The sequence below is a fragment of the Stomoxys calcitrans genome, chromosome 3, assembly GCF_963082655.1.
Source record: "Stomoxys calcitrans chromosome 3, idStoCalc2.1, whole genome shotgun sequence".
In the NCBI taxonomy this organism is placed as follows: Eukaryota; Metazoa; Arthropoda; class Insecta; order Diptera; family Muscidae; genus Stomoxys; species Stomoxys calcitrans.
The window spans coordinates 13,629,657-13,642,455 of record NC_081554.1 but is presented as its reverse complement, the minus strand read 5'-3'; the positions used below and the strand labels follow the sequence as shown (position 1 = coordinate 13,642,455).

At 37.8% G+C, this 12,799-nt stretch overlaps 1 protein-coding gene across 1 annotated transcript; it reads right to left on the bottom strand.

Annotated features, from left to right (window-relative positions):
• Window positions 1-1,763: 1,763 nt before the first annotated feature.
• Window positions 1,764-7,798, bottom strand: LOC131995998 (uncharacterized PPE family protein PPE54-like). Its single transcript, XM_059365402.1, has 7 exons — window positions 7,564-7,798; window positions 6,735-7,514; window positions 5,966-6,685; window positions 4,108-4,240; window positions 3,198-3,643; window positions 2,505-2,963; window positions 1,764-2,455 (listed from the first exon to the last, which is right to left on the bottom strand). The coding sequence occupies exons 1-7, from the start codon at window positions 7,796-7,798 to the stop codon at window positions 1,764-1,766; spliced, it is 3,465 nt and encodes a 1,154-aa protein (XP_059221385.1).
• Between the last annotated feature and the right edge of the window lie 5,001 nt (window positions 7,799-12,799).

Sequence of the window (12,799 nt, the reverse complement as noted above, 5' to 3'; positions counted from 1 at the left end):
ATGTGAGAAGTTTGCCACTGTTCCTCAATGGAATGGTCATGGTCAAATTTGCATTTGCAGCCGCAAATGTACCAGAATTCTACACATTTCGAAAAATTCCATTTTTTCAGACATATTTTTCTATTTGGAGATTCTGGGGAGTTTTTGTCGAACAATGTTTTCCTAATCCAAAAATAATTTTGCCAATTTTCGGAGAAATCCTCGGATAAATGAGGCAGAATATAAAAAACAACATATGTATATTTTCACACTCAATATAGATAGCAGCCACATCAAACAACATTATTAAGCAACATAATGTTGAAAATGATTAAGAATTGAGTAAAATTCACACATACTTGGTGGCATGGCATGACATAGAAAATGTGGAACACTTAACCTCCCACTGCTTTAAGTCAAACTGACGGACGACAGACATGGCGTTATAGGCCAAAACTGGTGCTTGTCCATGGAATATGGGTTGCGTTTGTTTTGGCTGCAAATGTCCAATGTAATAGAGGCCAGTGCCAATAATCATAACGATAATGGGTTGTATGCTCATAGTAAAGATAAATACGGCGAATGGAATGAGACACATGGAACTAGTGGCCTAGGAACATGCATGATTGAGATCTATGCTAAACACCAAGCAGCCAAAGTTGCTTTATTTCATACTATCAAGTGATCACATGAGAGTGAGTGAGTGAGTGTGTGGCAGCAGTGGCTGTGAACATATTCAATGTCATTTGCCATTTGTCGTTTGTCACTTTAAGCCAAGCGTAGTGACAAAAAAGAAAATAAAAGAAAAATGGCTAGACCAGTAATACAAAACTTGCCACAAGCGCGTATGCAACATGGGCCCCTAGGCCTCGTGTATAGTGTGGGGAGTAATAGAATGCCCCATAGTGGCTGCACTCTCTCTCTCTCTCTCCCAATACCCCCTGCCTTATGCTTTGGTAAAATGTTGCAAGAAAATGAATTTAACAAAGTGCTTTTAAGCACGCGTACAATTAGTTGCTAATAGCATGTATTTCATTTGTATACGGTAGTGGAGTGATCCAACAACCAAAACAACAACAACACATATCCACCAACACCATTAAAGTCAAAGTTTTTCAATAAGCTATTAACTGGGCATGCGTAACCAGTCAACCAACCAGCCATAAGGCCCCCAATGAGCCTCTTTGTGTGTGCGTGTGTGTGTGTGTTTTGGCGACTTTATCACCCATACATGGAAGAAATTCTTTTGCTTGGGTTCCTCTTCATCTTGTTGTTGTTCTCGTTGTTGTTGCTTTTTTAAATGTGTTGTCATTTTAAATGCATGTTGACTGCGTATCCAAAATATTTCATTTTAATTAGTTGTAAACCATCGACAGCAAATCCAGCTAAAGTCCAAGGCTCCAAAGCCTTAGTAAAGACTCCAATGGACGAACGGGCAAAAAAGTCATTCCAATGTCAATATGCAGAAAAGCAAAGATTCGGAGAGACTGTGGAGAGTACAGTACGTGGCCATTATATTATGACGAACAACACATGAGGATATCTAAACAAGGTTTGAATGGGACAAATTTTGGTTAGTATTTGAACTATCAGTATATAGACTACCAGTATTTAGAATACCAGTTTTTAGACTACCAGTATTCAGACTACCAGTATGTAGACTACTAGTATTTAGACTACCAGTATTTAGACTACCAGTATTTAGACTACCAGTATTAAGAATACCAGTATTTACTCTACCGGTATTTAGACTACCATTATTTCGAATACCAGTATTTGGATTACTAAATAATACTGGTATTTGGACTATCAATATTTCGAATACGAGTATTTAGACTACCAGTATTTGGACAGCCAGTATTTAGACTACCAGTATTTAGACTTTTAATATTGAAACTATCAGTATTTAGACCACCACTATCAGGACTACCAGCATGTAAACAACCAGTATTTGGACAACCGGTATATAGACAACCAGTATTTAGACAAACAGTATTTAGACAACCAGTAGGCGGACAACCAGTATTTAGAAAACAAGTATTAACACTACCAATATTTGGACTACAAGTATTTAGAATACCAGTATTTAGACTACCAGTATTTATACTATCAGTATTTAAACTACCACTATTTAAACTACTAGTATTTAGATTGCCGGTGTTTGGACTACCAGCATGTAAACTACCAGTATTTAGACTACCAGTATTTGGACAACCAGTATTTAGACAACCAGTACTTTGACTACCAGTATTTGGACTACCAGCATGTAGACTACCATTATTTAGACTACCAGTATTTTGACTACCAGTATTTTGACTACCAGTATTTTGACTTTCAGTATTTAGACTACCAGCTTTTAGACTATCAGTGTTTAGAATTTTAATATTTAAACTACCAGTATTTAGACTACCATTATTTCGAATACCAGTATTTAGAATGCCAGTATTTGGGTTGCTAATTAATACTGGTATTTGGACTACCAGTATTTCGAATACCAGTCTTTAGACTTTTAATATTTAAACTACCAGTATTTACACTACAACTATCTGGACTACCAGCATGTAAACTATTAGTATTTGGACAACCAGTATTTAGATAACCAGTAGGTGGACAACCAGTATTTAGAAAACAAGTATTAAGACTACCAGTATTTAGACTACCAGTATTTAGACTACCAGTATTTAGAATACCAGTATTTAGACTTCCAGTATTAAGACTACCAGTATTTAGACTACCAGTATTTAGACTACCAGTATTTGCACTATCAGTATTTAGACTATAGGTATTTAGACCACCAGTATTTAGAATACCAGTTTTTAGACTACCAGTATTTAGAGTAGCAGTATTTATAGTAGCAGTGTTTAGACTTTCAGTATTTAGACTACCAGTTTTTAGACTATCAGTATTTAGACTACCAGTATTTAGACTACCATTATTTCGAATACCAGTATTTAGAATGCCAGTATTTGGATTACTAAATAATACTGGTATTTGGACTACCAGTATTTCGAATACCAGTATTTAGACTACCAGTATTTGGACTGCCAGTATTTAGACCACCAGTATTTAGACTTTTAATATTTAAACTATCAGTATTTAGACCACCACTATCTGGACTGACAGCATGTAAACAACCAGTATTTGGACAACCAGTATTTAGACAACCAGAAGGTGGACAACCAGTATTTAGAAAACAAGTATTTAGATATTTGGACTACCAGTATTTAGACTACCAGTATTTAGACTACCAGTATTTAAACTACCAGTATTTAAATTACCAGTATTTAAACTACTAGTATTTAGAATGCCAGTGTTTGGACTACCAGAATGTAAACTACCAGTATTTAGACTGCCAGTGTTTGCACAACCAGTATTTAGACAACCAGCATGTAGACTACCAGTATTTAGAATACCAGTATTTAGACTACAAGTGTTTACACAACCAGTATTTAGACAACCAGTATTTAGAAAACAAGTATTTAAATTACCAGTATTTGGACAACCAGTACTTAGACAACCAGTACTTAGACTACCAGTATTTGGACTACCAGCATGTAGACTACCAGTATTTACACAACCAGTATTTTGACGACCAGTATTTTGACTACCAGTATTTAGACTACCAGCATTTTGACTACCAGTATTTTGACTACCATTATTTAGACTACCAGTATTTAACCACCAATATTATGACTAAAGTAACTCAGTCTTTCAAATTTCCTTTTTTATGGGATCAAATTTGTAAATCGATCGATATGACTATGGTGTTGGGAGTAAAAATTATGTATTACAATGTTGCGGCATGATGCTGTCAATATTGTCCGCTCTCGTAGCAGTAGCTACAATAACAACAAGTCAGCACATTAAGTTGAAGTTGTTATTGTTGTTGTTACTTTTCTTAAGCTTATCTTGTCTAGAAGCCTCAGCCTTACTCAGAGTGAGTGAAACATTCTCTGAGTGGTGGCTTTTATGAAGGACTCCAAAACCACATTGTCCGTCCATGAATTTTTGCAATGAATTCCCTGGCTCTTGTCGCAGTTCTTTTCTGCTGCCCCCTTCCACAAAAAGTGATTTAATGAGCGGTAAATGACATAAATTAGCACCTATTCTAATGTGTGTATTGGTCACGATTCTAAAACACCGAATTTGCTGGGTTTTCTTTGGCTTAGTTCTTTAATGAAGAATACTGGTGCACATGTACCCCAGTTTGTCTGTGGCAGTTCAATCGTTCTAGCCCCATTGGAGGCTGTCACAGAAGTTGCTGTTGCAAGTTGTATGGAATTTGTTTATGTTAATTTATTATAAACAAATTTTATTAGTTGCTAAGAAGCATCACACACACACACTCTTAGGGGTATTAAAGGCGGCAATACGCGCAGTGCGTTAATCCTTTGTAGGCCTTTGAAGGTGATTAAGTGCCACTGACTATGTAAAAGGGGAAGCAATAGGAATCGTTGTTTGGAAAATGGGCATTGACTTGTTGTCATATTTTTTGAAGTGTGAGAACTTGTCTTCGGCTAAATGATCCTCTTTTAAGAGACACTATGTCATTAAGACGATTAATTGAACCGTTAGGCTAGGAATGTGGGAATTTGGATTCTTAAAACTGGGCCAGTGCTTATTATGGTTGTTGGACAAAAAATTACACCTAACTGTTTCCGTAATAAAAAAAAAATTTGGTTTGGTATTTCTAGACCAAAGTTATTGAAATGATAATATTTTCTTATCTTATTATAGGCCAGGGATGAAACTGGTATCCGAATCTAAGAGATTCTATAAGAAAATAAGAAAATAGTAATATCCAGTCCAAACCAAATTAGCTTTTGGATAAAGGCTGCTTCCAGAACGAAAATAGGAATTGGTTGCCAGAAGTAAAATGAGTTTCCTATTCTGAATTACAGAATCTGCATTTTATAGACGAAACCACCAAATGCATGAATTTAAGGGCAGTTATTGTTGAAAAAAACTATGCTTACCTGGCTAAAGATCTCATCCGATGTTTGATTAGATCAGATATCTAATTGAGGACACAGTCGGCAAACATAAAAAAGAATGTGCTAAACGCATGGAATCTTCTCGGTACTATTTCCGATTTCTCTGCCATGGTTCATATGGAACGAGCTTGACATGGCCTTACATACCGAGGGAGAGATCAAAGTACTGAGGAGAGATGTCAGAGTGGCTTTTGTCCTTATTTCGGGGCAAAAGCCACAACATGACAAAAGATCAGCGGAGAAACAGAAACAGTAAAACATACATGCCTCAAAAGAAGATCGGTGGAAACGGTTCTCTAAAAAGTGGTGTAAAATGCATTAAGAGAACCGGAACCGGTATTTAGACTACCAGTATTTATACTACCAGTATTTATACTACCAGTATTTAGACTACCAATATTTAGACTACCAGTATTTAAACTACCAGTATTTTGATTACCAGTATTTAGACTACCAGTATTTAGACTACCAGTATTTAGACTACCAGTATTTATACTATCAGTATTTAGACTACCAGTGTTAAGACTACCTGTATTGAGACTACCAGTATTTACACTTCCAGTGTTAAGACTACCAGTATTTGGATTACCAGTATTTAGACTATCAGTATTTCGACTACCAATATTGAGACTACCAGTATTGAGACTACCAGTATTTAGACTACTAGAATTTCAACGGTCAGTATTTAGACCACCAGTATTTAGACTACCAGTATTTAAACTATCAGTATTTCGACTACCAGTATTGAGACTACCAGCATTAAGACTACGAGTATTTAGACTACTAGTATCACAACTGCCAGAATTTATACTACCAGTATTTTGACTACCAGTTTTTGGACTACCAGTTTTTGGACTACCAGTATTTTGACTACAGGTATTTATACTACCAGTATTAAGACTACCAGTTTTTAGTATACCAGTATATAGACAACCAGTATTTTCAGTATCAGTACTTAGACTAGCAGCATTTAGACTCAGTATTTAGTCTACCAGTATTTAGACCACCAGTATTTAGACAATCAGTATTTAGACTACCAGTATTTAGACTACTAGTATTTTCACTATCAGTATTTAGACTACCAGAATTAAGACTACCAGTATTAGGACTGCCAGTACTAAGATTACCAGCATTTAGACTACCAGTATTTGGACTATCAGTATTAGGACTATTAGAATTTAGACTACCAGTATTTAGACTACCAGTATTTGGACTACCAGTATTAGGACTATTAGAATTTAGACTACCAGTATTTAGACTACCAGTATTTGGACTACAAGTATTTACACTACCAGTATTTGGTCTACCAGTACCTAGACTATCAGTATCTAGACTACTAGTATTAAGTCTACCAGTAATTAGACTACCAACAGTTAGACTACCAGTATTTAGACTACCAGTATTAGCACTACCAGTATTTAGATCACTAGTGTTAAGGGTACAAGTAATTAGACTACCAGTATTTAGACTACCAGTATTTAGACTACCAGTATTTAGACTACCAGTATTTGGACTACAAGTATTTACACTACCAGTATTTGGTCTACCAGTACCTAGACTATCAGTATCTAGACTACTAGTATTAAGTCTACCAGTAATTAGACTACCAACAGTTAGACTACCAGTATTTAGACTACCAGTATTAGCACTACCAGTATTTAGATCACTAGTGTTAAGGGTACAAGTAATTAGACTACCAGTATTTACACTACCTGTATTTCGGCTACCAGTGCCTTGATTATCAGATCTATTGTAGACTACCAGTATTTAGACTACTAGTATTTACACTATCAGTATTTAGACTACCAGTATTTAGACTACCAGTATTTAGACTACCAGTATTTAGACTACCAGTATTTAGACTACCAGTATTTAGACTACTAGTATTTTCACTATCAGTATTTAGACTACCAGAATTAAGACTACCAGTATTAGGACTGCCAGTACTAAGATTACCAGCATTTAGACTACCAGTATTTGGACTACCAGTATTAGGACTATTAGAATTTAGACTACCAGTATTTAGACTACCAGTATTTGGACTACCAGTATTAGGACTATTAGAATTTAGACTACCAGTATTTAGACTACCAGTATTTGGACTACAAGTATTTACACTACCAGTATTTGGTCTACCAGTACCTAGACTATCAGTATCTAGACTACTAGTATTAAGTCTACCAGTAATTAGACTACCAACAGTTAGACTACCAGTATTTAGACTACCAGTATTAGCACTACCAGTATTTAGATCACTAGTGTTAAGGGTACAAGTAATTAGACTACCAGTATTTAGACTACCAGTATTTAGACTACCAGTATTTGGACTACAAGTATTTATACTACCAGTATTTGGTCTACCAGTACCTAGACTATCAGTATCTAGACTACTAGTATTAAGTCTACCAGTAATTAGACTACCAACAGTTAGACTACCAGTATTTAGACTACCAGTATTAGCACTACCAGTATTTAGATCACTAGTGTTAAGGGTACAAGTAATTAGACTACCAGTATTTAGACTACCAGTATTTACACTACCTGTATTTCGGCTACCAGTGCCTTGATTATCAGATCTATTGTAGACTACCAGTATTTAGACTACTAGTATTTACACTATCAGTATTTAGACTACCAGTATTTAGACTACCAGTATTTAGACTACCAGTATTTAGACTACCAGTATTTAGACTTCCAGTATTTAGACTACCAGTATTTAGACAACCAGTATTTAGACTACCGGTATGTAGACTACCAGTATTTAGACTACCAGTATTTAGACTACCAGTATTTCGATTACCGTTCAGATTGAGGAAATACGACATCTACAAACAATAAGCGTTGGGTTTGTGGGTCCATAGATCGGAAAGGTTCCAACGTGGACTTCCCAACATCGTGCTTGAATCTGAATTTGATGTTCAAATCTTGAATCGAAATTGATTTCCTGGAATAGGGGCTATATAACCCTGAATTATTTGTTAGACTAAATTTAAGGTCATTCCTAAGGTCAAATACTTAGGAGTGATCTTGAAAAGGAAACTGAATTAGAAGTGTCATAATCAGGAGCGTACTAAAAATGCTCTCAGATGTTGGGCATTTTGTAGACAAGCCGTAGGCACGAAATGGGGCCTGAATCCGTAGATAGCCCACTCGCTCTGCAGGAGCGTGATTAGGCTTAAATTTTTTTTTCGACTCAGTAGCTTGGCGGACTGCGATGGAGAAAAAGTGCAATGTAAGGATAATACAACAGGTTCAGAGAACATGTTGTCTTGGCATAGGCGGAGCAATGAGGACCATGTCCACAAGGACACTGGAGACTATTCTAGATATCCGACCCATTGACATACACATTAAGTGTGATGCAGCCACTGCGGCTATGAGACTTAAGGCGTTGGGAGAATGGATTGAGGATAGGAGCACCTCATACCATCGCGGTATGATCGAGGCGACGATAGGAAACCTGGAAGGAAGGGAAGAGGTTTCCGATCGGATACCTGAGATGAACCTTGAAGTCGAATGCGAGGCACTGCTGCCATCGGCACAGTCTTGGATTGGCGGAACCCTAGTATTGCCATCTGGATGATCATGTTACACGGATGGATCAAAGCTAGACGACAGAGTGGGCCTGGGGTCTTCATTGAGAACCCATGAGACTGAGATCTGTTTTAGACTGCCTGACCATAATATGGTCCTGCAGAGATCCAGGCGATCACGGTGTGATGTTAACGCGAGGACGTCGAGTATGAACATCTTTGCCTGATATTAACCTTCAAGTCGAGTGCGAGGCACTGGTGCCATCGGCACAGTCTTGGACTGACGGAACACTAGTATTGCCATCTGGAAGATCATTTTACACAAATGGATCAAAGCTAGAGGACAGAGTGGGCCTGGGGTCTAAAAAGAGAACTCAGGGTCTTAGATATGTTTTAGACTGCCTGACCATAATACGGTCCTGCGGGCGGAGGTCCGGGCGATCACGGAATGCGTGAAATGGTGTGGTGCTAACGCGAGGACGTCGAGTGTGAACAACCAGGACGGTAAGGTCATGAACAGTCTTGCAGTGTAAGAAGGATGGGAAACTCCGCTTGGGTGCCGGGCCATAACGGAGTAAGGGGAAATGAAAGGGCAGACGATTTGGCCGTGAAGGCCAGAGGACTGCCGTCAATAAACTTGGTTAACCCGAAGCCTTTCGGGTCGACGCAGTCCGAGTTAAGAGCGTGGATTATGAACGCACATGTTATACTCGGGAATAGCGAAACGGTCGATAGGACGACGAAAATCCAATGAGGAAAGGAAAGTAAGGTTAGTGAGCAGAAGGTTAGGTAAGCTTTCGGTATCATAACAGGACACATAGGACTACGAATTCCTGCAAAATCGGGCGGCAAGGGACGGCATGTGTAGGGTATGTGGCGAAGATGATGAAACGTTGGAGCATTTCTGTTAGAAAAGTACTCATTTGAAAATGTACTTGTGCGAACAAAACAAGTAGGCTTTGATTTTGTAAATTATTTTTTTTTTTGTTTGTTCTTGTCTTTGAAACTTATGTCAATAAAATATTTTCTTAATTGTTATATCAAATCGTTCAACTGAAAAGACGTATTTTATTTTTGCTCTGCTAAAAGGTTATGGGCCCAGAGAAAATCTGTTAATTGAATATTGTTTTTTCTCGTGGAATTTGTCCTGAAATTTGTGAAATGAATTCGATTGGAACAATACAACAGATGGAAAAGCTTGTTGGATCCGAAAATTGGTCAACATGGAGCTTTGCCATGAAAACGCAATTGGAATTAGAGGACTCTTGGAATTGTATTGAACTTTCAGGAGACAATGCCGTTGTGGATGCTGAGAAGGATAAAAAGGCAAGATGCAAGATAATCCTAGCTATTGACAAAAGCTTATATGTGCATGTGCGAGATTGCAACACATCAGCGGAAGTCTGGAAGTCTCTCAAAAATCTTTTTCAAGATAGCGGATTGGATAGACGAATTGGCCTGTTGCAGAAATTATGCTCCATTCAATTGGTGGAATGTTCATCGGTGGAAGATTACGTCAATCAAGTAATTTCAACTGCCCAGAAATTAAATGATGTAGGATTCAGTGTGAACGATGAATGGATTGGAAGCTTACTTCTGAAGGGATTGCCAAGTGAGTATCAGCCCATGATAATGACAATTGGAAGTACCGGGAAGCCGTTAACTGCCGATGGGGTCAAAATGAAACTTCTGCAAGATGTCAAATTTGAGCCATCAACTTCAAATAGTGCTTTGTTCTCCAAGAAAACCAGAAATATTGATGGAAAGAACGCAAAATGTCAGAAAAAGTTCTCCAAGCAAGATAAGAAGGGTAAGTCGCGATGTTTTAATTGTAATGGTAAAGGCCATTACGCATCAGAATGCCCATCAAAAGCCAAAGATAAAACTCCCAACAAAGGCGGTTCTATGCTCGCTGCATTAGGCACAAAGTCCTTAGACAACGAGTGGTACATAGATAGCGGTGCTACAAACCACATGACTTCAAGTCGGGAATACTTCGAGACGATTGTTGATTTCTCTGGAGAGATAAAAACTGCAAATAATGCAACCATGAAAGCTGTTGGAAAGGGTAATATATCCATGACTGTTTCGACTCCAAGAGGTAATGAAATCGTTACCGTGCACGAAGTTCTTTATGTTCCATCGTTGGAGATGAATTTATTGTCAATTAAAAATATAGTCGAACACAACAACAGCGTAATTTTCGATAAAAAGGGTTGTCGTATTTTGAATTCGTCGAAGGAAATCATTGCAACTGGAAGTCAAACGAATGGTTTGTATAAACTCGATACACCTTCCCAGAATGCTGTCTTCATTGCAAAAGAAGATTCCATTGATTTATGGCATCGTCGGTATGCTCATCCGGTATGCAAACTGCTTTCAAAAGGCTTGGTAAAAGGTGTTCGGTTTCCAGAAAGTTCTTTGGCGTCATGTACGTCGTGTGCAGAAGGAAAGCAGCATCGCAGCAGTTTTCCGACAGAAGGGTCAAGGGCATCTAAAGTTTAAGAAGTCATACACTCAGACGTTTGTGGACCAATGGAAGTCAAATCCATCAGAGGCAGTCTTTACTTCGTGACGTTCATTGATGACTTCACTCGCAGAGTAAAGGTCTATTTTATCAAAAGTAAAAATGAAGTCATAAACTGTTTCCGTGAGTATAAAGCTGAGGTTGAAAACCAGATGGAAGCTACCATTAAAATAATACGTACAGACAATGGAACGGAGTACATCAATAAAGAAATGGCCGTCGAGTTGAAGAAATGTGGTATAATACATCAAACTGAATTTCCATATACTCCGGAGCAAAATGGACTCGCGGAGAGAATGAATCGCAACTTGATAGAAAAAGCACGGACAATGATGTGTGATGCTAATATGCCGAAGTTTTTTTGGGCCGAAGCTGTTAATTGTGCAAGCAACATAATAAATAGATCACCTCAAAAAAACCTGCCAAAAACTCCAGAAGAAATGTGGACCGGCCGTACCCCAAATGTAAGTTATTTAAAAACTTTTGGTTGCATAGCTATGGCACATATCCCAAAGCAAAAACGTAAAAAGTTGGATGCCAAGTCCGAAAAGTGCGTTTTTGTGGGATACAGTACAACTTCGAAAGGATATCGAGTTTATAGCCCAAAGCGGCGAGAAGTATTTGTATGTCGAGACGTAATTTTCCATGAAAGCTCTTTTTATTATTCTGGTATCATTAACGAAGACAAGAAAGATGTTCCTGTGTATGCGGTTGAAGTGGGGGCAGATGATACAGAAACTCCTGACAACCAGAGCGATTTTCAATCATGTTCATCGTCTCCACCACAAAATGAACCTGTAGTGGGGGATTTGGACAATAGCTTAGAGAAGAGCTTTGAATTACCTTGTGACCAGATTAATGAAATTGTAGAGCTTCAAGGTGATAGTATCAATACTCAAGGTTATAATGGTGATATTCCTCGTAGAAGCGAACGTCTAGCTGAAAAAAAGAAAGCATTGGCAAAAAGAAATTTTGATAGCACAGAAGAACCCGTAAGTTTTGCTGAGGCTACCCAAGGCAGTGAAAAAGAAAGGTGGATTGAGGCGATTGAGAGTGAGATAGAGTCACTTAGAGAGAATAACACCTGGACATGTGTCGAAAAACCACCTGGAACAAATGTTGTTAAAACAAAATGGATATTTAGGAAGAAACGGGAACCTGATAACAATCTCAAGTACAAAGCAAGATTGGTGGCCAAGGGATGCACCCAAGTACAAGGGATCGACTACGAAGAAACGTATTCCCCGGTGGTTCGATATACTTCAGTTCGATTTTTAATAGCCATGGCAGTGAAATATGGTCTGGAAATTTATCAGATGGACGCAATAACAGCATTCTTGCAAGGTGAGTTAAAAGAAGATATATATATTGAAAAGCCAGATGGAGTTTCTATTGGGGAACAGGGAAAGTATTTGAAGCTCAACAAAGCTATATATGGACTAAAACAATCAAGTTTGGTTTGGAATAACAAACTGGATGAAGCTTTGAAGAAATCTGGACTTATACGCTCAAAAGTGGATCCGTGTATTTATATACATAGAAATGGAAAATCTATGACGTTTTTGGCTATATATGTCGATGACATTTTGCTCTTTAGTAATGAAAATTCATTTCGTGAGAAACTTATATCGGAATTAATGTCCCAATTCAAAATGAAGTTTTTTGGATAGGCAAAGCAATGCCTTGGTCTACGTATAGAAAACAAAGACGGGGACATTTATTTGGACCAAGAAGAGTATATTGACAGAATGTTAGTAAAGTTTAAC